The sequence below is a fragment of the Manacus vitellinus genome, unplaced genomic scaffold (genome assembly GCF_001715985.3).
Source record: "Manacus vitellinus isolate BGI_N305 unplaced genomic scaffold, ASM171598v3 scaffold_2_pilon, whole genome shotgun sequence".
Classification (NCBI taxonomy): domain Eukaryota; kingdom Metazoa; phylum Chordata; class Aves; order Passeriformes; family Pipridae; genus Manacus; species Manacus vitellinus.
In genome coordinates, this window is record NW_021940208.1 from 35,423,487 (window position 1) to 35,450,431 (window position 26,945).

The window sequence follows — 26,945 nt, forward strand, 5'->3', positions numbered from 1 at the left end:
TATCACAGTGTTTTTTATTGCTGCATAGAAAAACTTGAAACTATGAATTCATCAGAGCATAGAGAAAATCTCAAACACACTCAGAGAGATGTAGTTCTGTTCACTTGAATAAACCTAGAGGGATGATACTCAGCAATGATTATGGACCTGTTTATTTCATTTAGTGGAGTATAGTATTGAGATACCTGAATTACCATGTTCACATGGTACATACACCACACAGAGGTACTAACTTAGGAATGGAAACTCTTTTATCATGTTATAATAGTGATGCACTTAGGATGACAAGGAAAAGTCCCTTTTGTATTGTAAATGTTCTCTTAATTCCACCTTCATGAAGGCAGTGGCAGACCAAAGAGGGAGATGTATCTGAAATTATTTCCTACTTTGAAAAGAACTTATGAAAATCTACCAGCTTTCCCTCTCCAGGATATAGGGTTAGGGTGAATCTGTTTTAATATCTGTGCCCAGAAAGCCCTGTTCTTGGTAGCACACGCTCTCTAAATAAAGTGCTCTTACATAGTATATTTCCCATGAAAAAAATGTACTAAGTAACAGCCATCTATGGAGAGTGGAATCCTGAAAGCATCAGCATCAAAACCCATTGCACTTGATGGTAAGAATTATGGAATTTCAGCTCTATATATCAGATGGAAAACTTGCACACAAATGCACACAAATAGTATTTTCATGATATGATAAAGCTGTGACTCATCATTTAACAGTATTTTTTCAAGATTTTTTTATTGTAAACAAATGTAAAGACAGGATGAGAAAGTACATTTTTTATCTTGAAATGTTTTTTTCTTTTTTTGTGCTGTTTTTACAAAGCTAAAGATTTCTCATAAAATAGCCTCAGGCAGTGAGGTTTCTTCTAGAAGATGTATGCAGTATATGAAACAAAACCAATGCAATCCAAAACTTCTACATCATCTAAAAAATTTCCTAAGAGCTGCTAGGAAGCAGGAGGAAGTTAAGGAAAAAAGGAATAAGAATTCAAGTTCATATTTTCTTCAGACATTTGGTAAAAGGGACTTAAGATGCCTTTAGGAGAAATAATGAGTAACGTTAGCACTGGAAATCCCTTTTTATCTACAACTTATTTATCTATCAGTGTTTAGTGGTTTTCATTTTTTCTTTAAAAGAACATTACCTAGTGGCATTCCTTCCAGATTTACTAGAATAATAGAAGTAATAAATCTGCCAAGCTTGAAGCAACAGTATTAAGGTGTCTAAAATGAATCTAATAATCTTGCCAAAACATAGTTAAGGAACTTGTTTTAATTTTTGGTCAGCCCTGAAGTGGTCAGACAGTTGGACTGTATGGTTGTTGGTGGTCCCTTCCAACTGAAATATTCTATTCTATTCTATTCTATTCTATTCTATTCTATTCTATTTTATGCATATTATAGATGTAAAAGCAAAACCAGAAAGTGAAATTTAAGTGAGCATCTTTGTTTTAATTTGACCTTGTGTATGGTGAAAACATAAAAGTGTACAGTAGAAAGGAATTTAAAGGGGACAGAATTCAGATGAATCTCAAAATCAATAACTTTTGAAAAAAATCAGAGGAATGTGTATTTATATCCTATTTAAAAGACAGTGTAGTGGACCAAACTTAGTTGCCTAATCAAAACTATTCAAAGAAATGAGGAAGCATCATACCACACTCCATGATACCAATACCTTCTCCCCAAAAAATGTTAAGATATAATCAACTCCCAAATCTTTCACATCTGAAAAAGAGGTTTAGATCTAGAAGCATATCATACAAGATAACACAATTTTTGAATACAGAGTCAGGGCAGCAGAAACCATACCAAAGCAACAAATAAAAAGTGAAAGAATCATACAGTAAACTCTGGTAGAAATAATCCTTGTAAGTAACCATAGGAACAACACTATACAAAAACTGAGATGGAGCTAAGCAATGTGTGAGATGTTCAAATGTAATGACTGAGGATGAAATGAGGAGGCTTTTAGTGGGAGCAGGCCACAGATGGGTCTGTGTTAAGTGAACAAATACAATTAGATCATGAATAATTCTAAAAGGAGCAATGAAGCAGATTCAAATACAACTCCAAAAGACAGTGTTATCTCAGAGGTTATATAAACAGTTCTGAATTATACAGTAAAACAAAAAAAAAAAAAACCACCACAAATTTTTTACACAAAGAAAAAAGGGTTTTCCAGGGGCAGACCAAATAGAGTTTCTGTGGTTACACTGAATTAAAACAGTCTAAAACGTGAGACAGAAATTAAGTTAAATCCATTGGCAATAACCTTCACCCAGCTTGATAACAAATTATATAAGGGCTACATTAAATATCCTTCTGTTTTGCCTATGCCCTACTTTAATCTGGGCTACCTACTGAATCCATTAACTTACTTGATTACCTAATAAAAAATACAGTCTCAAAAATAAATAAAAATTTTGAAAAGGTACATTATTTCTAATACAAAATCCTGGTACTTTTTTTAACTTTTAAAGTGCCAGTCCCTTGGCCAAAGAAAGTTCTGTGAAACTCTTGCATGGTCAGGTAGATAGGATGAGGGAATTAATTTGTAATTAAAGGTAAGGGAAAATATCTCTTGTTAGCCTTTACTGTTATTCTTCATTTACTGTTACCCATTCCAGAAAAATTTCTTTCCATTATTAAAGGTTTAACGAAATAAATCTGACTATTAAGTAAAGTAGGTTTGAGAAAGAAGAGGGAAGAAGGATGATATATTAAAATAACCATTCTTACCACAGTTTTGTGAGTTTATAAAGCACCATTATATAGTTCAAAATTCATGCCTAGGCTAAATCTATGTAATCTGGAATCGGTGAAACTGCCAGTGCTCATTAAGGAAAATGTCTCAAATTCGGATGGATAAAGAATTACATATTCTACTCCTTCTATCAATTTTCAGGGGAAAGTTGAAAACAAGAAGTAACAAAGGTGAGATTCCAGACCACTTGTAGAACATTCTAAAATATTTGTTCACATAGAATAAAAGTAAAAATTTGCTCAGAGCATGTGACTTGGAACTCCAGATATTTTAAGAAAATACAGCATATTAATACCAAGTTTAATATTTTGACTGGTATCAAATTCACTCCTCGTAATATGAGTGAGATTCAATTAACTAAATAAATAAATTGGAAACAAAACTCATCATAAAACAACAATAACAACAATAATAAATTCACTTTAAAGCAACTATGAAATAATTTAAAAGCCAGGGTTTTTTAAGAAAATCATACAGACAGAACTCTGTTTAAAAAAGTTGTGTGAATGACGACAACGCCTCAGACAGTAGCAGTTACAGGGTATGTATATGTAATTTCTGACCTCAAGATGACCTTAAATTTTCCACAAAAAAATTATTTTTTTTCCTGAGTACAAAACCAGCTAACAATTCCTCAAGTTTCTAAGTGGATGTGGATATAGTAGTTATTCCATGTTTGAACTGAATGCTTCTTTTTGTGCTCAGGGATAAAGGCAATGTACATTAAAAAATGTGCATTTATCTTCTTCTTCATCATCAGAAAGTTAATTTGGGGCCTTCAGAACAGGAGTAAAAAAAAAGAGGAAAGGTACATTCAAAATATCAAGAGCTTTCTCCTAGAGCAGAGAAGAAAGCAATAAAAGAATCCAAAAAAAGATTTTAATGAAAAAAGTCACCATCTTTAACATGCAATGGACAAATGGTATCTAGCTATTGAGCAGAAGGTGGAGAAACGAAGTTACTTTTACTTAAAACAGAACTTCCATATACATATTTTTAATTGCTTTGAGATGCTTTTAGACCTTAGTAGTGATTAACTCCACTCAACAGACATAAGTGCTTGTGTTTCAAAAGTCTGTAAGTTTTTGGCACTTTGTCTAATAAAAGATAAAATAAAACTTCCACAAAAACTTTGCCTCTAGTTTCTTCAAACAAAAAACATACCAGAAACTTAATAAGTAAGATATTCGATCTAGTAGTGATTTTGTAGTGTAGCTAAAAAACATGTTCTGTAACTGGCCATGGACAGTAAAAGAAACAAAACTGCCAGGAACTGTTCCTTGGGAGAAGATATGAATTTAATTTTATTTTTTTTTAGGTTGGGAAAGACTGTAATAAGAAAAAGATTTTAGATCTGTAGTTGCAAGGTGCAGGATGCACGCCTGCCCTCCAAGATAAAGAACAACACTGAAATGGTTTATTTATAATAAATTTATTGGGACAGAGGTATCTGTAAAAGTCATATTCTTTACAGGAATAGCAGCCTAAATAGTACAATCTCTTGCCCAGACCTTTCTGGTATATAAGTATTTGGGAGATTTTTCATTTAAGAATGCTCTACTATGATAATACTAATTTGTTTTGGTTCTACATACATATCAGCTCCTAACAGTCTTTCTATACAAAATTTTAACCTGACTGATAATAGAAATAAATTTAAAGAGAAATCTAAGCAATTTAAATATTATATAAGAATGTTCTTATGTCTGTACTAAAAAAAACCCTAAATCCTATTTCATAATGAGTTATTCCATATTCCATAAACATGAAGCTCACATTGTTATATAGTACAAAGGCAAAAGTCCTATATGTTTTGTCTTTCACCTCTCAGAGTATTATGTCCTCAATGTCTTCAGCATCTGTATATCTGAAACTTCAAAGGCTGAATATAATCTGAGCTTTCAATAGAAAAAAAATTACTTTAAGAACTGTTTTGTCACATAGTCCCTGAGTGAACAGGAACCATTGGTTTTTTCCACTTGAATGGAATATTAATCTACTAGAATGCTTTGAGATACTTTTTAAAATAAATATACTGATTCACAAGAAATAATTTTTCTCTTCTCAAATACTTGCATCAAATATAGTTCGGATGCTGATTATCATTTGGTTTTCCTTTTTTTTTTTCTTGTTGGTAGTCTGGTACTTACAAAAATAATGTACTGTTGTGATGTAGTAAGTCACTTGGTTATCACATTGCCCAAGTAACATAGTCCTCTTATTCCTATATTCATATACATTTATTAAGCAAGGATACAGGGAAACTATCATTTGCACTGTGTTAAGCAGCTTTTCTCACCATCTTAAGTCCAAGCTTAAGTGGCATTACAGAGTCAGTATAGTAACACAACAATTACATCTAGATCTCTGTATATTGGACTGATGCATCATGACATATGAATTAAGGAATCAGTTTACTGTCAAAAGAAAACAAAAGTGACATCATCATGTTTAGTAGCGATCTTGTTTATCTAAAATCCTGCCCTTGATTTTATGCTTCCTAGCAAGATAGCTCTAATAACCTGATGCAATCACAAATGGAAATTATTGGAATAGGTAGCTGACACCAACTCATCTCTTGAATTTTGTATTTCCACTATAAGGAAACATTCTTTAAAAAAAAAGCATCTGCAATGCTATTCTATTAACTTTCTTCTTACTAATGGCAACAGGATTGTTCAAGCCATATGTGTGGTCTTAAAGCCTGTGACAGAAGACCGCATAATGAATACAGAGAAAAGGAAATTTAGTAGAAGCACCTGCCCATTTAAAACACTCCTTGCAACTTGTTCTACTTCCCCCATGTCAATCTAAATCTCAGCCTCCACCTAACAAAAGGGTAATGTTGACAAAACCTTAATTCTCAACAAAGCTGGTCAGTACACTGTCTATTTGCCATTTGTATGGACTTTGATGAATCAGAACAACTCAGTGCCATTATTAACTTTGTCTTGACTAGGTGCAGTTTTCCTTTCCCCAGCTTACTCAGTCCTAGTGTGATACTGTTTTCATAGTTGGAAACTAATACGTCATTAATTGATGACCAACATCACAGTGTAGAAACAGTAACATACTCCACAATCTAAGATTTTTGCCTAAAAGTCCAGTTTCATCTCTAATACCAGTAGCAGTATCAGTTTATTCTTTGTTGACAGCTTGAACACATTATCTCCTTGCAATTAAGACTGGATTGAAAGGAAATGATTTAAGAGTTACTTATAAAACATTTGTAACTAAAACACATTTCAGAAAAGCAAAACGCAGGCTCCTGTACACACACTGTGGAAAGAGGATAACCCTTCAAAGCAATGACACAAGTACTATACCAACACAGCTTTGTAACCTCTCCATAGTCACGAATTAATACACAACAGCAAACTAGTTTGTATTATGTTAAATAAGTTGGTTATACCAACTCATAAAAAACTTTTCTTTCCTTTCCCTCCCTTTTTCTCTCTTTCCTCTCCATCACATACACAATTTTTTAACTCCTCTTCCCTGTTTTCCATCCCACTCTACCTTTGCAATTGCTGTCTCAGGCACTCAGTGACCAACAAACCAACATAGGCTGGTGAATGGACTGGAGCACAGGTCCTATGAGGAGAGGCTGAGGGAGCTGGGGCTGTTCAGCCTGGAGAAGAGGAGGCTCAGGGGAGACCTCATCACTCTCTACAACTCCCTGAAAGGAGGTTGTAGCCAGGTGGGGGTTGGTCTCTTTTCCCAGGCAACTATCAGCAAGACAAGAGGGCATGGTCTTAAGCTCTGCCAGGGGAGGTTTAGGTTAGATATTAGAAAAAATTTTTTTACAGAGAGGGTAATCAGGCATTGGAATGGGCTGCCCAGGGAAGTGGTGGATGGATTCTCCATCCCTGGAGGTTTTTAAGACAAGACTGGATGTGGCACTCAGTGCCATGGTCTAGCAACTGCAGCGGTAGTGGATCAAGGGTTGGACTTGATCTCGGAGGTCCCTTCCAACCCAGCTGATTCTATGATTCTATATCGACCCATGTCTGCATCTTGAAGGAATAAGAGAAGTCTTCTCACTTGAAGAAAGTGAAATGAGGTTTTCAAACTTATCAGCTTGTATGCATGGAAACTCAGATCATCAGTTCAGGTTTTTGTATACCACAAGCACTTGGAAGCAATAACTGGTAGATTGGTTTATGTTTGCAATACAGTTCATTGGTACATGAACTGGTTAAAAAACATGCTTAATTTCACATCGACATAAAAATTCTGACATAATACTCTCTGATTTCCAATTGAACAATCCAGCCTTGCAATTCTGAACCTGGGACATGAAACAGAACAACCCTCCTTTTCAAAAACCTTCTTCCAGTTAAGACTACTTTATGATAACTCTAATATATTACACAGGACAGCATTAGTAACAAAAACAATACAGTGCACTGTGAATAACTGATAGTGGATTCATTATAATTCTCATAGTATACTATTGTGCCTTATACAATTCTTGCAGGCAATGTTACTAGAGATATAAGTCACAAGGACAATTCAGAGTGACCGGTTCTTCTTGGAAAACTACATTCATAGAATCATAGAATATGCTGAATTGGAAGGGACCCATCAGGATCATTGAGTTCAACTCCTGGCCCTGTGCAGGACATGTCAAGAATCATACCATATGCCTGAGAGTAAATTATTGAGTACATAGCTAGTTATCTTTTTCCTTGAGTTGTAGTCTTCTAAAGCTGCCCAGATAAAATAATGCTTGCTTGCATACTTTTCTTCAAAATACCATTCACTTGAGCAATTCTGAAGTTTACCTACATCCTATATCCCGTAACAAAAATACATGGGCAACCTGACATATTCTCTTCTTATTTGAGTCCCTGCATGAAATCTGTAAAACTCCAAGCAGACAGATTGTTCTTAAAAAGGAGACAATCGTATTAAACAATGACATTTGACAGTGCCTTCCTCCCAGAAAACCCAGACTGAGTTAAAAACATTAAGCTGCAGTTTTTCCCTGTACTTTAGAGAATCTCCAAATATATGACAATGAAATCATGGACTGTACCTTTGGAATATATAAATTTGAATAAATATTTTTTTTAATTGAATGTAGAATGTAGCACTGGTAGCAAATCAAATATAAAATGAAGCGAAAAAAAACATTCACCCTCCATTGATCATGTCATGCAAGGACGTAAGTAGTCTAATTCCACAGGAAAGGAGTTGGGCACCTTGAAGGCATTCAGGAACTTCATATCATCATGCTAAAGCAGAACTACAGTTAGTAACATGATGAAACTGAGCTTTATCAGATTTTGATGTCTTCACTCTAAGAACTACCATGTTAATATATTGCTACAGCAATCAACATCATTGAGATAAGAGACCAGCATGTTTGAAAGACCGAGATATTTTCCAAGTTCAACAGCTCAGGTTCATTTCTAGTGGCAGTGTTTAACAAAATAATACTATGTATTTCATGTTTAAAATGGCAACGCATTGTTTGCTCTATAAAAGGTTAGTTTTGAGCCAATTAGAAATTAAATTATTGGGTATTAAATTATTTTAGCTGAACATTCTCATTAAAAGGCACATGTGGGAGGAAAATAAGTAGGTTTATTACATGAAAAACTGCAAAATATGACCATGATTATCTTGATGTTTCTCTATTGAAGGACTCTGCCTGGAATCTAAACAACAAGATAATCTCGGTATAACCTACAATTGATAAACTTACAATTTGAATAATTTAATTTTAAGAAACCATCAGTGTATTCTGCAATGTGTATCTTTTCCATAACTTTATCAATTACAAATAATAGCATGTTGGAACTAAGAAAACTATATAAACACTTCCATTACCAGGTTCAAATGTAGTCACTGATAACTTCACCACACACCTGCCTTTCAGAACTAGGATTTTAACTACTTTCTTTTGTATCAAGAGCTTGGTGTTTTGGTTTTTTTTAATTTTGTTTCAGTTTACATGTTATTTTACAGAAAAGTCTAATGATAAAATACTGTTACTAAATATTCTTCTGAAAAGTGAGGGCCTTTTTTCCCCCCAGGGTGTTTAATATAGTTCTATGATTTGAAACAAGAAACTGGGACTGGGGAGAGGGTTGCTTCTAAAGTCAGAGACTTTTTTTTATTATCATGTTAAATCTAACCTGACTTAGTAAAGCTACCTATATATGAAAACTATCACACACTATCAAAGGCTAAAATAATATCTTCTAATGGTTCATCTTCACCGAATATGGTCATTCAACTGGGATCCTATATAACTGGTACAGAAATATCATTCTTATGGGGAAATTCACAAATCAATACCATTACAAACTTAGCCTTCAGAAGGCAAAATTATTCTGTGATCCAGGAGAAACAAAAAATTCTTATCTCAGATTTTCCACTGACAGGTAACAAATCTGTGCACATCACAATCTAACACTAAGTGAGTACTCACAAGAGGATTCACTAACACATAACTAAAATGTAAAATAACTTCACTCAGTTCTTTCTTGAGCGTGTTGAAGTACATGACTATCCTCACTGCTTAAATATTTAATCCCAGAGTCTCTTCTGAAGTGAACCAACTTGTTCCTCTATATCAAAAAAGCTAGGAGCATTTCTGGAAACAGCTCAACCCAGGGATGCCTCTCAATAGGCAGTGGGTGAACCTGTATGAGGTACGACTCCAGCTTACGCAGTTTTCTAACGGTATCTTGTAGGTTTTGAATATATGTAGTATTGTACGATAAAACACTGAGAAGAGTACAAGTTCGTAATAAAAAAGGTTCCAATTGTGCAAGTAATTCTTCGTTTTAAAAAGATTTTATGACCGAAAAATGTAAGGGACTCACTGGAACTTAAAACTAGTGAGCTTCCAGAAGTGGTTTTCAGTGATAAATCCTCTCATGATAAAGTAGAAGATAGCTAGCCATTCACCCAGATATGACAAAATTATGGCTGTTTTCAGGAGATGATAGGTGGCCTGAATTACACCTTAATTATTATTTTAAAAACTATGAAATAATATATTTAGAGAGTTAAGTCAGTTTATCTTCCCACTGATACATTAACTAGTGAATACGATAGAAGCTTTCACATTAATTATAAGGACTACTTCCTTAATGAAGTGCAAAAATGTTTGTGTAATTTGATTCATCTCTTGAATTAGTTTATCACTCTGAAAGCAGGACTTTGCTGCTTATTTTTACAATAAGTTAGTTCAGTCCCAATAGATAAACAGCATATCATCCTATAACACCAATCAAAACCAATGTTAATGATAAAAATGATTAAACAGTAATAATCAATACACCGTGTTAAAATGGAATGCATTTTAAAATAAGTAAACGATAGCCACTCAGTTTTATTTATCTTTCTAACCAACACAGTATCACAAAAGGTACACACTGTATAAAATAAATAACTGAATAATAGGTTTGCTTCTCAGAATTACTAAGTATGTAACTCCAACTTATAATTTCTAGCCCCTAGAATACTCATAGAAATCAATTCTGTTCATTTCAATAAGTTAAATACATTTTTAAGACCTTACAGGATTGAGTCTATCAGGAGTAAATACTTCTAGGTACAGATTTTGTTTCTTAGCTATGTGATGTGGATATAGTAACAATGATAATTATATTTTAACCATTCTTTCAGTCTGCCTAATACAACATCATTAACTACAAGCCAGAGAAAATTAAATTATTTGTGTGATTAATCTTTCTTTAAATATCAAATAATTCCATCATCTACTTTAGCAAAAATATTACCACATTTTATCAGTTGCTCCATCTGTGAACTACATTTGTCCTTCAAGCTGCAGCCATCTATACAAAACCTTTCAACTCTCTCCTTTTACTAACTCCCAATAAAAATGTTTTGTGGCTCAGAGAATTTTGTACAGGCTGGAAGTTGAAATATATTTTTATTGATTCAGGCCCACAGTAGAAGAGGAAAAAAAATTATCAGATTAGAAATTACGTCTTTAGATTACCACTTAAGAAGAGAAAAAACCAAAACAGTGTAATACAGGAGGGGAATTATAATTTGTACACATGAAACAGGAAGCTTAATATCCTTACACTGGAAAAGAACAGTCTGCTATCAGATGTGGAGTAGGTGTACAGAAGTACCTACCATAAAGCAAATCTGTTCAAAGTAATAACAATAGCAAGATAATTGCTGAGATTAATTTAATGTAAAAGTAATGTAATAAACATGTAAGGTGCTTTGAAACTACTTTTTTTAATTGACAAAGCAATACCTATAGATACATACTAATATATGAAGGAGCATTCTTATCATGTGCTACGTCAGTGATTTCCAAAAGTACTTCTTGTTCTCATTTTATCTTTAAAGATGCAGCTCCTGAAATAAGTAACAGATATTGTAGTTACTTGTTTCATCACCTGTAGATTACAGACTCAGTAGTCGAAGTTATAGAAGAATTGTTAGGAGCTTTAAAAGCAGCTTCAAAACATAAGATACTGAAGAATAATTACCAAAAAAAACCTGAAAATTGAAAACTGAGAATTGCTTTTCCAAGTTTATATGAAAAATAATTGAAATATCATTATATATGGTACATAGCTACTACAGACATAAAAATACAGAGCACAATGTATATCACACACTTTACTCAAAAATTACAGCACTGCTTTTCTGATTAATCACAATTAATTACAATTATCTACTGTTTCAACTTTAGACAACTTTTGAAGCACATTAGCCAAGAAAGATCTGCAGTACAGAGAGATATGCAGATCAAAGTCAACTATGATGAGCCACCTAGTTTTGGAAGGATTTCAAGATGTTATCTAGATAAGCCTGAAATGTCAGTACACCTGTCTGAACCTACACCAAATTCTTTCTTCTGGCTACATCATTTGTAACGTAGGCAGATTTTAATTCTCTGGACAATTCATGAAGCTCTTCATCTGCTGTTATTACACATTTCTCATTTTGTCACACCTTCAAAGATCCTAAATTTATTTTAATAAACATCAGAACACCTTTTGTGAGGCGACCAGTCTTCTATAAATTTGGGAGCTTTCCGTAAATTGACCCTAATGAAAGACAGAGGATAGATCAGCAATTGTGGATAATATTTATGAGTCTTGTAATAAAATGGACAGACTATCAACGAAGAGGTGATCCTCACTTCTTCAATTTATGCTCCCTTAAAAAAATGGGGAATATTATTTCTTTTTGTTTTTTTATTTTCCTTCTGAATATTATCTGTAAATCTCAGCTTAGTTCCCAAATACATCTTTAAAGCAAATCCATTCTAAGTGATGATTCAATGTTCTTTGCATGTGTTTTCAGATTGGGCCAGTGGTATACTACAGTTTCAAGAGTTCCTTAACATGGCCTCCTACAAAAATATACAGTCCTGAAATATCATGAGAAATCCCAAAATACAGTTTTATATCAATAATATTTGCATCCATAAACAATGCATGCAGAACCAGACCCTTCAGGATCCAAGATTTCCACCTTTAAATGTACACTTCTGTACTATGCAGCACATTTCAGAAAAAGGAAAATTTTCAAGTAAAATGCATTAAATCATAGCATTGTGTATCCTAGATATACTTAATAATTGCAGGTCTCTTTACTTAAAGAGCATTAAATAGCACATAATTATTTGTGTGATCACTTATACTTTTTTGTAGGCAGGAAGGAAACTTAGTTATTATACTCAGATTATTAAATCAATCATAAAGCTTAAAAAGAAGTTGTTACAAAAAAAAAAAAGAGAGAGAGAGAAGGGGGAGGAAGTACTTAACAATCTGCTAGTTTTATATTTTTCTGCTTAGAGCTGGATCCTAACAGGAAATTCAAACTTCTCAAACAAAGAATCATCTTTAAGGCCACAAAGATGATGATTATTGGATTGGAACACCTGACATATCATGAGAGGCTGAGAGAGCTGGGACTGTTCAGCCTGGAAAAGACTTGGGGGCATCTTACTAATGTGTGTGAAAACCTGATGAGGACACAGTAAAGAAGATGGAGTCAGACTCTTCTCAGTGTTGCCCAACAAACACAAATTGGAACACAGGAAATTCCACTGAAAAGTAAAAACACTCCAACATTATTTTAAGAGTAGTCAAACATTAGAACAAATTGCAAAGAGACATCATGGTGTCTCTATCCTCAAAGATACTCAAAGAATCTCAAGTGAACAACAGCCCTGAACAACCTGCTCTGTGTGATCTTATTTCAACTAGGGGAGGCTGGACTAAGTGGCCTCCACTGGTGCCTGACAGTCTCAACTATACTGTGGTTTTATGAATATACAGCAAAAATATGTTGCAAAATGTTCACAAGCAGCAAGAATTTTCCCGTATCAACTAATGTGGTAGCACATAACAATGGTATCTATGTCATCTATTGAAGTTATAGCAGTTTTTTCTTGGCAGGGCTCTGACAGTAGTCTTGGTACTTATTTACTACATAAATGTACAAATGTTCATTGCTTTGAACTCACAAGATCAGATTGTAAGTCTATTTTTAGACTTGCCTGTCTGTAGCATGCTGGAATGACTGTCATGTAGCACTGCTGTCATGATGCTCCTTACCTTTGCTGAACCTTTGCATACCCCATGGAACACTAGATTCCAGAGTTTGCTTCTATCAGTGTTATTGTTTGCATTTTTTGTGCTGTTTGAGACTCAACACCACCACAATGGGAAAAAAATCATATCACCACTTCTGTTGTGGTAAGCCATGTAATGTGAAAACAGATCAAACTTAATAGCAACTGCATTTAAACCTTTCCTCTTTTGCAAGAGACTCACAAAGCATTAGCATCCTAAAAGGATTTGATGAATGATAATCCTATATACGCCTATTTTCTTTAATTTTGAATTATTTTCTCCTGGTTTTTTTTTAGTCATAATTTAAAAAGATCTGCATCTGTTTTTCTGGGCTGTAACTCTAAGAAACTGGATCTGTGTTTTTAGTACCATATATTTTTATCGTTAACTTGTTATGACCAGCTTTAAAGGACTAGAGAGGAATTGGATACTTTAGCCTTAGTTGTGGTTTTAAACTGCTTTCTTAGAATAAAAAGTCAAGAGGAGATCTGCTCTTAGATATTAACTGTAACACAAAACTCCTAATGATACTGTTGACAAGGTTTCTTTTCCTGTCTCCCTCTTTTTGGTCTGCATATTTGTCTCTGACTTCTTTCATCTCCTTTCTACTTTTCGGATTCATTTTCTTCTTTGATATTTTCCTGCCTTACTTTCCCCAAATAATTTCTCTTTGCTTCTAAAATTTTTGATCTCTCCTTCATAAACAGGAATGCTTCTGCCCTACAAAAACTTTCATTCTTTCTCCACATAGAACCCATCTATTATTGTCATGTTGCATTTACTCTGCACCATCTCTATTTCCTGTACTAGATTTTATCCTGTAAATTCTATCATGTAAAGTATTTTAATCATGATTCTTTTTTTTTGGTCACAGCTGCCCAGACTACTACTGTGAGTCCTGCTTGCCTGATACTTTCCCATGGTTGCCTACATTCTCACTCTTGTCCTTCCTTCCCTCTCCTTATTTCATACCTATCTCCTACCAATCTTTGTTATCTGACTTCATTTCATCACTCCTCTTAATCTTTAGTCTTTTAAAAAACTGTAAATTTCTAATAAAATATTTCTGGCAATGTGTCTATCTCACCATGCAAAGCAGCTCTTGAACCTAAGGCTAGGAGGCACAGACCCACTTTTGTCCACTGAGCTAAACTTTCTTCACTTTCCTCCTTCCACCAGACAAAGCATTTAAATCTAAATTGCCAACAGTTTCTGGTATGTGGTGTTTCTGAATTGCCTTTTTTTTTTGAGAATGTTAGTCATCTATGGTCAAAACCATGCCAAGTATCATGCTCATACTTAAACAGACATGTGAACATGGGCATATACTGAAACATCCACCCATCTATCCAGTCCCCAAGATCAAGTAATCCTCCTCTCTATTTGGATCTGTCTGGTTAATTATCTTTCCTTTGTCTTAGAGAAAATCAGTGCTAGAGACTGAGTCATGCAAATCAGCAGGAAACAACTGGGAAAGAAGTGGAAGCTTTGCTGAAGTAACTGCCAGAGTTTAACTGATCTGTAACATGAAGAGAGAGACTGCAGCACCACCAACAGCTTGAATGTTGGGTGCCTCCATCTTCAGGTGACTGTTCATCTCCTCCCTGCAACACAGCCTTTCTTACTTAGCCATGTGGAAGAGTAAGTCTCCTCTAGGAGATGTTACAGTAACTTTCAAAAGAAAATATAGTTTGAGAAACAGATTGTTACAGGACTTTAGGTTAGTATGAGGCCTCAGGAGACATATCAAAAATAGAACTTCTGGATGAAAAATTAAGAAAGACGTGTGTGCAGCATGGAGTTATTTTAACTAACTCGCTTTCTTCAGGCAACTATATTCATGATGACATTAGCTAATGAAGCAAAGCAGCAAAAGAAACCACAAGATATCTGAATTATCAAAAATGAATAGGGAGATTATTGTCTAATGATAGGTAATTCATGCTTTGAAAGGTTTTCGTTTATAAAGAAAAAAACGGGAAAAAATTATAATGGATTATTATTTGTTCAGTTCTTTGTATTTTAAAGTACCGAGCTGCCACAACTTCCATTACATACAACATGTTTATGTAGCAATAATGTGACATTAGGGGAACTCTTTTGTGATATTTGAGTGCTGGTTTCCTAAACTGTTAATCTATTAACAAGTGAATATAAGGCATGAATTCAAACAATTGCCCGTGTGAAGACGTAGAAACAATGATCCTACCTGTTGGCGGGATGATTCCAGGAGACATTAGGCCTGGGACAGAATGTGGCATGATATGAGAATTCTCTGGGGAGGTGACACTTTGAGTCCTCTTAGGAGGCCTTCCAGGTCTAGAACTGAAACAAACAAACAAAAAAATTTTTACAATTAAGCTGTTGTCTTACACATCATTTCAAAGTTGTTTCAAGTGGTAACATGGACTGTAAATAAATTTGTTTCAAGGACGGTTGCTTTTGCAGTTAGATGTAATAGACTTCCATCACTAATTAGATTACATGCTGAATTCATTTTCCTCATTGAAGATCAGCCGCTCTTGATGCATAATTCATAGCCTGCACCTCGTTACCTGCTTCTTCATATTAATATCTATACACAGTTTGAATTGCCTCGTTTGCATATGCTAAAGTTCTGCATGCAGCCTTCAGCACGAAAATTATGCACTAACTTGTAATAATTATTACAGTCAGCCTGCTATTGATTTATGAGACTTTTAAAAACCAAATATGTGTAGTACTTGTAATGAATGATATTTTAAGGTTCTTCAGGAAATTAAAAGGCAATGGCTGCCTAAGGAAATGTTCTGCTTGTTTGATTTAATACTACAGTTAGCTGGGAGGTGGAATGAAAGAGTGATTCAGACCTATAGCACATTTTTCGATGATATGTTTTATTACTTCGCACTGCTAGCCTGATATCTAGATGATAAATGACAATACATAACTAATGTGTGAAAAGGTCTTGCAATTTCTTTATTTTTTGTCATTTAAAAGATAAGTCAAGTTATCATTTAACCCTTATTCTATTTAAAGTGAAAATCTCACTAAGACACCTTACTTTAAATATACTACTTTATGTCAGAAAGGACTCGGAATTATTTTAAAAGATATTGTTGAGCAACCGCCATCATAGCAGCTTACATCTGCTTATATTTCCAGTATGGAAAAATAAAGGGCTTCAGGTTTAAGCACTCCTTGCTGTTAAACGCTCACATACACAACTTTCCATCTCCTGGACTGCATAAGAAGCATACAAATTAGATACAGATTACAATGAAAATACTTATTACCCACTTACATGCAAATATGTACCTGCTACATACAATGCATATCCAAAGGCTCGTATTCTTATGTACAGATCATAGTGTAGTACTACTGCAATATCCTGTAACTGCTTATTTAGGGGACATTGTGGAATAATTTCACAGAATAAGGTGATGTGCCATTCTAAAACTGCAGTGTTAACCTATGTTCTGCCAAACATTTGAAGTTCTTCATTTGTTTCAAAGCAGGAAAGAAAAGAAAGGTGGGTATGAAAGGTTTTGCTCCTTAGGTCTTCACACTAACAAAACTCTAATCAAGGATAACGGCATTTTTAGTTATGCTGGGACTGCAGAATGAGGCAGATAATGAAATACCTCTGTTTTCTGTTCGTATTTGTTCCACTTGTGTTCAGAAATACCTTCTTTTTTTTTTCACCTTCTACAACCTAACTTTAATAAACCAAAACCAATCAAAGTACAGAGCATTTTCTTGAAGTTTAATGACTCAAGGCATTGAGTCATTAACCTTAACTGATCATTAATTCCCTACTTAATGTCCTGAGCTGAGGTCATTATTAAAATTATAAGCTTGGTAATTTCTTTGATTGGTTTGGGATTTTTGATTTTCTTTAATACAAACAAAATTATCATATGTTCAAAAGTACAAGAAAGATAGTTGTAGAAAGAGAATGTTGTCTTATTCCAGCTCACAAAACCAAATTATCTTCTGTTACTCTTTGAAATTTCATTTGTGATTTACAATAAAAATAAACATGCCATGAGTACACATAAAACTGAAAAAAAAATTATAGACAAAAATGATCTGATTTAAATGGAATGTTTCTAATATATTCACCCATCAAAACATGCCACTACGTAAAAAAACTTTGATGGTTTAATTTAAGTACCTATGGTGAAGTACTTTTCTCAAATCACTGCAGTGATCTGAGTATTGAAGGGTCTGACAACAACATAACAAAACACAAGCAGGGTGCCATGGCACAAAGCACTATGCACCAATAGCTTCTGGATCTTTAAAAAAAAAGTTCACACCTGCAAAGACTCTCCCAAGTATAGCCATGGTGAAGCCTGAATGCTTTTGTCTTTGATTTTGAGGAATAAAACCACCCCTCTTCAAAGCCCAAGAGAAGATAGTCATGGACCAAATCTGTAAATAAAGGTCGGTAGCAAATTATACGTGACTGCTACTGAAATATCCAAGGCAGAACTCTTCCTTTGGTCACCTTCTTCAATCAAGTTAATCGTGCTAGTCTATACAAAAGGGCTGTCACACTCAAATCCATAAGTGAGCCCAGTAACCCAACCCTATTCCATTACTTATCCCAAACTTTACCAAATAAGTGTTTTCATAAAGTCCTAAACTCCCAATTTCAATCCTAGTAACAATGTTTCACTTAGTGGATGGTTGGGCACTAGAACAGGCTTCCCAGGGAAGTGGTCACAGCACCAAGTCTGACAGAGCTGAAGAAGCATCAGGACAACACTCCCAGGCACAGGGTGTGACTCTTGGGGATAGTCCTGTACATGAACTCCATGATCCTTGTGAGGCCCTTCCAACTCAGGATGCTCTATGATTCCATTTAAATGAAACTTCTGCCTCTTTAATCCTGATACAATTTTAAAGTGACACTAACTCCAGTCTACTATAAAAAGGCCTTTAACTATTTAAGAAATGTTTGATCCTTATGACAAGGCAGAAAAACACAGTAAGACACATTAAGAATTATTTCTTAAGGCCTAGAAGATCTGATTTACAGTCACGGTAGACTATGCAATACAGAAGTAAAATTAATAAATCTAACTGTCATCAATAACTGATTAAATCACAATACTTGACTTTACTATTTATATTATGCATTTCTTTCATTAACCAAACTACTAACTTGCAATACTGCCATTTTATAAGATTTATTTTCAAACCATAAGAATTGCAAGAATTTCATATGAATCATTACCAAAGTTGTGGGGAAAATGACATGAAAAATTACTTTAAAAAATAATAACTGATTTGAATTGAAAACTCGCATGTTTTGTAGTTCATTATAATTTTTATAGCTATACAATAAACTCTTTAAAAAAAAACAACAAAAGCATAGCAACTTATTTTAACTATCATAAACAGGATGATAAAAACAGCTTAATGAATCATTTTGTTGGTATTTTTCATAAACTTGTGTATAGTAAAGACCTACTTATTTTTAGATTAGGAAAAGTTTGTTTTCCTTCCAAGATAAAAACCTGCTTCAAAATACTCATAATTCTATATTGTATCAAAATCAGTAGATTTGTCTTCAGTATGAAAACAAAATATAATTTAAATAGGTATGATTTCGTTCATTATGTAGATCTCTTTAAATGCCAGAGCAAAGTAAGTTATTCTTCTAGTTGATGACCCTGAGATACAAAAATCATCATTTAAAAACTGAGAGAGATGATAATACTCTTTTACTCAAATTTAGATTTTGTATATAAGCTTTTATAGAGATAAAAAAGATACTGTAAGATTTTGTCTTTTATCTGAATAAAATTATTGGAAGAACAACACTGGTTCTTCTGAAGGCACATTTGACTTCTTACATAAATGCTAATTATCTCAGTGGGTAAACTACTCAAAAATGACCTATTTTGATTTTGAAGATGTCTAAAGTCTGGATTTTTTTAGAGCTACAATAAACAGTCTGAAATGTGAAAACCCCAAAAGCCAACACAAGTCTTATGAATACCTAAGGTCATAGCACAGAAAAGTCAAAGAGTCTTTTGGGACTCTACAAGTAGATGCTAGAAGAAACAGCCCTACATCTGGAAGTCATAGCTGGTCTTCCTGACTACTGTTTCATTCTTTGAAGAGTAACTAGAGAAAGCAGAAATTAGACAATTTCAACAAGGATTCAAGGAAGCCACAATGATTAACCGTTTAAGACCATTAAAGACCTGGAGAGAAGTCATAGAGAAGTTAACAGTTCCTTGCTTACCCATTAGGTAAGATATCCAATAGATACACTGTCACTCTGCTTTTAGAAATATGAGTAAGTTAGATATTTTCCTCTCTAAAACCTAAGTTTTCATATATGTTGAAAAAGAAAATGAAAGCTTTCTACAGGATAACATATTACTAAATTAGTAGTTATTTTTAAAGTGAAACACCTAAATGTATTTAGTTCCATGAAAAGCCATCTACCTTCTATATGGTTGTGTAAGTTTGTGTCAAAAATTTCAGACTTTTTTGAAGTCTTAGAATACATTCCCACAGACAATTGAGTTTTATTTTTGTAGACAATTATCACGATTTACAATTACAATATACCATTATGTGGATGGGGAACTAAAGGTACAGACTGGTAAATCTCGAAAGTCTCAGATATTTTCTTCATTAGCATCAGCTAATTAGATATCCAGAACACTTTCCAGAATGCCTGAAAATAAATTCAACATTTTTTGCCAGATTTGTATTTCATCCCTTCAATTTCACAAATACATCAAGGAATATTATGGCTGTAGCATTTTCATCTTGGAAGGACAGGGGTGTATATGTCTACTGCACTGTGATTGGCAGCATGGACAGCACAAAAGATGAGAAGCAATTGACAGTATATTGTCACAAAATATGGGGGTTTTTTGTCTTTTGATCAACATATATTAGTCTTATATCCTTCCTATGTTACCACATCTAGACAACAACAGATGGTTGAATTAAAGAATAGAAAATGGAAGAATCAGTGTTTCTTATCAGTTAAACTGCTGTGTTTTGATAATATTTTTAAAGTTTTATATAATTCCAATCGCATTATCAAGTACGAACTCACTCTTAGAAATCACTTTGATAGTGCAAAACAATTAAAAGAAGACTTAATCAACAGAAAATCTGTCCTGCACAATCACACAGAAAGACAACAAAGGGAGCATAGGTATGGGCTTATCTGCTGGCTTTAAAAGTAACCAGATTGCATTCAGCTCTTTTCACTATCTGCCAGAAGACAGACGTGACTTTAAAATTTACAGGTCTCATCCTTGAAAGCCTTAGATATGCAGACCTCCCACTGATTTCTGCTAGGAGTTTTGAGCACCAAGGAAGGTACTGGTTCCAAAACAGGTGAAAGTCTTCATGAGAACTATATACCTCTCAGAGCATGTTATTAGCATTTTATAGATCACTAATTGCATGGCAAAACATATACTACAAAAGAGTGTTCAATAAAGTCGAGATAACGCTTTGATTTATCTTTCTGAAATCCTGACTTTGAGGAATAATTGTGCAATATTAACACCACATGAACAAAGTTTCACTCTTTAAAATTATCTTTATTTAATACATGAAGTATCCCTAAAGAAAACTGCAAGTCTGACCAGCTGTAAGAAGGCAAACCAACTTTATAGCCAAAATTAATTAACTTCAGGGCCAGTTTTCTATATTTACAGTTTTACTTTTAATCTTCTCTGTGCGCAAGTTTATTGCACAGAAATATTGTCCTCATCTGTAACTGGGCAAATATGATGCAGTGAAGTTGCCACTGGCCAGGCAGTTTTATAATCAGTAATACTGGAGGGTGTGAGGGAGAGTCACATTCCAGAGGTGATACACAGCAAATCCATAACAAGTATTTGGTGCATTTATTTAATGTATTCTTTATGTTCATAGAATTGCTTAGAACAGCTTTGAATATCAATACAAATTTTAGCTACATCACCATTTTTGCATCTCATTTAGGTATATTCTGAAAATCTAGGGTAATTTCTCCATTGTTCTACCTCCCCTCACTGCTTCAAAGCCTGATACAGAACTTTTGACCACTGAAGTGGTTATTATGTGCTTGCCAGACAATGGACACTGCAAAAGGGATGAGGATGTCACAGCCAGAGACCATTTGCTGATTTACTGCAAAGACAGGGATACTCTGTGACAACCTGTGTCACCAAAGACAGCAAACTCTTCCCACAAGGTACTTCTGTGTTTTGGGTAGTTTCTATGCAGCTCTCCTCATCACATGTGCAGCCTTCACACTAATAAGACCTGAGCCAAGGGCGTGTCAGTTCTGAAAAATACGGTCTAGGAAGACTGACTAAACCTTTTGTGTAATTTAATTCCTTTGCTTGGAAAACGCTTGCCAAGGTAACCTTCATAAATATTTCTAATGCACTGAACTAGCATTTTAAAGGCAAAAAAATGACAAAGTACATCGATCCAAACCTTATACTTTACTATTTTAGGTTTCCCCCTTCTACTCCCACACAAGACCAAAGTAAAAGAATGCAATTCTGAGACTGGGCATACATCTATTTTGGCAGTTAGTAAAACAAGCATTAGAAATCACACCATGTTCTTTCTACTTGCAGCAGTCTTGTAAAACAATAAAATTCTCAATGCAATTACCTTACATTTATTTTTCTTCTCACAGTTAAACAGAAAATGTTCTCACGCAATAATTAGTGCTGAACTCATATTAGGAGTTACTAAGATGGCAAATAATGCTGATAAAAATAAATACAAAGATCTGTTTCAAAATCTTCATAAAGAAGGGAAAGAATGATCTTCAAAAGAATTAGGCTATGTTACAGCAGTGAGTAGTGGAGAAAGCATGCTGATAAAACTATTACTGCATTTCAGTAACACAACACTTTACTGCTATTTTTGAACCCAAATGGCCAAAAGTGGATATTTGGTCAGAAATGCAGTACCAGTTTATCAGTGTATGAAAAATAAATGGAAGAAAATATATTTCACTTCATATCCCATTCCAAAGTCATTTACTGCAGTAATGCACGAGCACTGGTTAGTACTAAGGATACTAAGCTTTTTGTGAGGTAGAGAAGACCTTGTTGAATTATTTTTTTCCTAACAGATCTGTCATGTAAACAGCATGTCATTTCCATCTTCTTCAGCACTGCAGCCCAAATCACTCTTCTTTTCAGTCAGATTAGTAATATTCTTGATACAAGAGTACAAGATACAAGGTACAACAGTGGAAGAACACATAAAATATAAATTACAGGAACACCTGCCAGCTCTCCCTTGATGGTTGAAGTCCCACTACAAACACAATGAAAGAATGAAAGAAAAAGATTCTCCTTGACTGACCATACTACTTGAGTATATGAATGACCTAAAGGTCAAGAAAGGAATTAAACCATTAAGAAATCTGTTACTGGAGTAAGTTACAGTACCAGATTTGAACACAGCTGTGATGGTACATAAGTTCAAAGTATTACTGACATGTGCCTGTTCTCCTAATGAAATTGAAATCTGTAAGTCATCTATTGGAAAGGGAAAAACAGACAAGAAATTAAGCTAATTCTGTTGGATGGTAGAATTATGATGTCAGAAGTAAATTAAGCTAAAAAGTTCACCGCTTCATCTGATTAGCTGAAACGCTAGATCTGCCTGAAACTTCTTAAGACATTTAAGTATGTTGGCTTTCATGATTATGTAATAACTGTGAAACACAAGCCTCTGATGATGACAGTCATACATGCTAGAGTCAAAAATAAGTCTGAACGAAAAATCAAATGCAATTACTAAATGGAAATCATGCATAGATTCAAACCATATTGATATTTTTTTTCATTATATAAATCTTGCTTCAGAAAGAGTACTCAGAAATCACAGCACTGGAGATCCTAAAGAAAGTTATTTAGGAATACTGGCAATATCAACAAGAAAATCTTGAAGAATCATATTTATTTCCTCTATTTACATTGCTGCCTTTTTGGAATAATTCCTGCAAGTACCAAAAAAAATAAAATTAAAAAAAATGTGGAAAAAGTAGTGATACAAAGTGCATGCTTCCCACAAATCCTCTTTCTATCAAGTTATAACAGATGCCATTCCCATTTCACTCAACCTTACAGCATAAACCGCACCCAAAACTTAAATATGCAAGCTAAATGATTCCTTCTAACAGTGTTATTCACCCACATGAAACCCCAGACTATAACAGATGCAAAGCCTATTTTTTTCCTCAACTGTTTTCATCTTTTCTTAGGATTTTAATTCTAAAAACATCCCCTCAAAACATCATCTACTATATATATTACAAAAATGTCAAGCATGGAGCTAATAGGCCAGAAAGGCAGGCTTGACATAATGACACAATCTAAAAGAATTTTTAGCTTTCTTTTTTTTTCAAAAAGTTTCTACTTCAAGTTGCTGAGATGATTCCTAATGTAAAGCAAGTTTCACTGTTGTGGTTATGTCTGTTAGAGTCTGCATATGGCCTGAAACAATGATTTAAATGTATGAACTTTAGTTGGAATGAACAGTCCTGCTTCAAGGCTTGTTTTCTAACCATCTGTATTCATCTCTGCATATAACTTGCACATGTAATTACAAATTTGTGAACATAAATCAGATAATTGCATGTACAAATAACCAATTAGATTCAAAGCAAAAATAGGCCATATAACAGCATACTCTTGAACACATACATAAGTGAATATCTGTTTAAGAAAATTTTATTTAACTTGTTTAGAAAAATATCATCTGATTTGTGTTGCATCAGGACTTACTGGGAAGTAGTTGCCATTTTGAGATCCATTTTAAAAAAAGAATAGAAACACAACAAGAAAAAATTATCTACATAAGATTCAAGCCCACCATTGCTTGAGGGGTCACAGAGCTAGTGTTCATTACTGCCTGTATTAAATTTTAAGATACATAAACATTTCAATGATGATTTAACCTCGAATAAGAAAGAAAAAAAATATTGTACTATTTAAGGTATTTCATGAAAATATTCTTGTTCTCCTGGCAGTTTTTTAATTAATATGGTATTCTTATTCATAACAGTTGATAATGGAGTTCCATCATATCAGTGTATCCACTGTAATGTCTGAATGCACTCATCACTTAATTGGCCACAATTCTTTGCATGAAATGCTGAAACAAGTGAACTGTCACCTTTTTAATGAAGCTGCCTATATCTTAAACCCTTTGCCCTTTAAAAAACTCTTTATACTCAAAATGAAAAATTTTATTCTAGCTTCTGCCAGAGACTGTGGTTAATGTTCAGTGCCCTTTATTCACCTTATTTTTAATTCTGAAAACCCACACTCATTAACCGTACTCTTCCAAAGAATTGCTGGAACCGCCTAAATAAAAGATTGAAAGTGACTTTTATTGTACATTTGAGAGTAACAGTAGTGATATGAAATACTGAAGAGACTCTCTGCTGGTCTGTACAGCTATAACTGCTCAGCTGACGTAACACAGATTGATGGTAACAATGCAGTATCCATTAAAATCAAGAATTTAAACCTTTAGATAAGGCAGTCTGTGTTTGCATATATGTATAAATACAAACTGAGTATTAATCTACTGATGAGTACTGAGCATTAAAAATTACAGGTTTTGAGCAGCTGACAGTTATGGTCAGAGTGAGATAGGTCTACTCTTTGAGTGCACTTTATTCTGGTATCAGTAAGCAAGTCCTAAACTGGAAGTTAAGGAGTATGTACACCATTAGTTCCATCTCTGTTAGACTTCATATTGTTTGGGACAGTAACCAGCTATCAGTACAGCAACTGGTTTGTGCAAACATCCAGTGCAATGCTCATCACTGAAACCCTATATGGATCAAGAGATACAAGAGTGGTGATTACCTTTGTAGATACCCTTCAATTAGTAAATCCTTGTGTGTACTCTAGATGTGCTTTACTTCCAAAATGCAGCAAAAAATGACCTCAAAGGGAACATATAATTATGGTATACTCCAGGGGAAAAAAACTAACCCTGAGCTGTGTACCCAGTCCCCCAAAATCTGTTTGTGAAATCAAGATCCCAGGTGTGTTACAGTGTTCCAACCCTGCAAGTCTAGATGTAGTCTTGTTTGGCTATGATATTCTACCATGGAATATTGTAAAATAAACTTATATTTTATTTTCCTTGTGCATGGCAAGGAACAGAAACAATCACTCAAATTCAACATCCCATTTTCTTTGCAGAGTAGCATCTATAACCATATGAACAGTAGAACAGTTTTCCCTCCAAAGCAGTAGCACTGTAGTAATTTGGATAATACAGAATACTAATCCTAGACTCCCAAGTCCTAAAAAAAGTAGAACCATAAGAAAACAGGCAGTACTATAAGTCCAAATGGAAATATGAGAGTGATCCAACCTAAGACACTTAGATTTTCAACAATTTAAATATCACTCATGCATTTAAATATCACTCATTGTTGCAAGCAACAGAGGATCAAATCTAGTGATATCTTGAAACATATTGCCATAACCCTTAGTCAGTGCTTGTAGGTAAATTATTTGCAGGCCTGAAAGGCAGCCAGTGCTCCAAGTTGTCCCATAACTACCTCATGTAAAGTCCACCCTATCAGAAATAGCAGTCTGTTACTAATGCATTTTACTAAGGAAACACTGAAAGGTTAATCAGTCATTTCTGTTACGAAGTACAAGGAGTATGTTTTTAGATAATAGAGTTGACAAATGTATCTCCTTCTGGTAAGATTTTTTTAAATTATTGTAATTCTGGTAATTCTGTTTGCGAATCTTCATACAGCAGAGTTACATAGGAAGATACTGAAGGATCTATTTTATAGAAATGCATAAATCATTAACTGAGAAGTTTATTTAAATATGGATATGCCCTGTGCCACTTTGTGACTGGAAAAATTACACATGGTCTTCTAGTCCCTATACCTCCCATCTTAAAAGTACATTATGAAGATATTAGACTTTTAAATTGTCATATTACTGTTGCACTGTGTCTGAAAAGACAAACATCTCAAAAACATCTCACTTTAGCCAGATTAAAGAACCCCCAAAATGAAAAGACCAAATTCATCAAGTTATTCTAATGCTTGTAAATGTATCCTTATGATGACTCCTCATTGAGAAACCTTTAATTCAATTCATTCTTCCTTTTAGGAACTGACATCTTCAGCAGCACGGGACATATACAGCAAAATTTCATATGAGGGAATTTTCTGCAGGCATACAACTTCCAAGATGGGCAAAATGGCACCAAGACTTGCAGTACACTCTCCTGGAGCATAGTATGGTTGGCCAGTATAGACATCCATACGATGTCTGATTAACATACTCTGTGACTGGAACATCTCCATATATAACATGCACACAGAACTCTCTTTTGGCTCTGTCCATGTAACTCACAACACAACAAGAACAAATCCTGACTAAGCATTAAGAAGATAATGAAATACAAATTGATCACAATAATTACAAACACATTTCTATGCCCAGAATCAAGTTAGGCAAGAGTTAAAGCAGGTCCCAATTCACAACTATATTTTGACTCTCCATATTTTCTACTTTTCTGAAAGACTTATCTTCAAAAAGTAAG

At 34.2% G+C, this 26,945-nt stretch overlaps 1 protein-coding gene across 1 annotated transcript in view; it reads right to left on the reverse strand.

Moving 5' to 3' along the window:
• Nucleotides 1–26,945, reverse strand: part of DACH1 (dachshund family transcription factor 1) — a 341,631-nt gene that overhangs the window by 186,826 nt on the left and 127,860 nt on the right. The window contains exon 2 of the mRNA XM_018071320.2: nucleotides 15,577–15,692. Coding sequence (XP_017926809.1) covers nucleotides 15,577–15,628 — 52 coding nt within the window. The 5' untranslated portion in view covers nucleotides 15,629–15,692. The remainder of the gene's footprint in view (nucleotides 1–15,576; nucleotides 15,693–26,945) is intronic.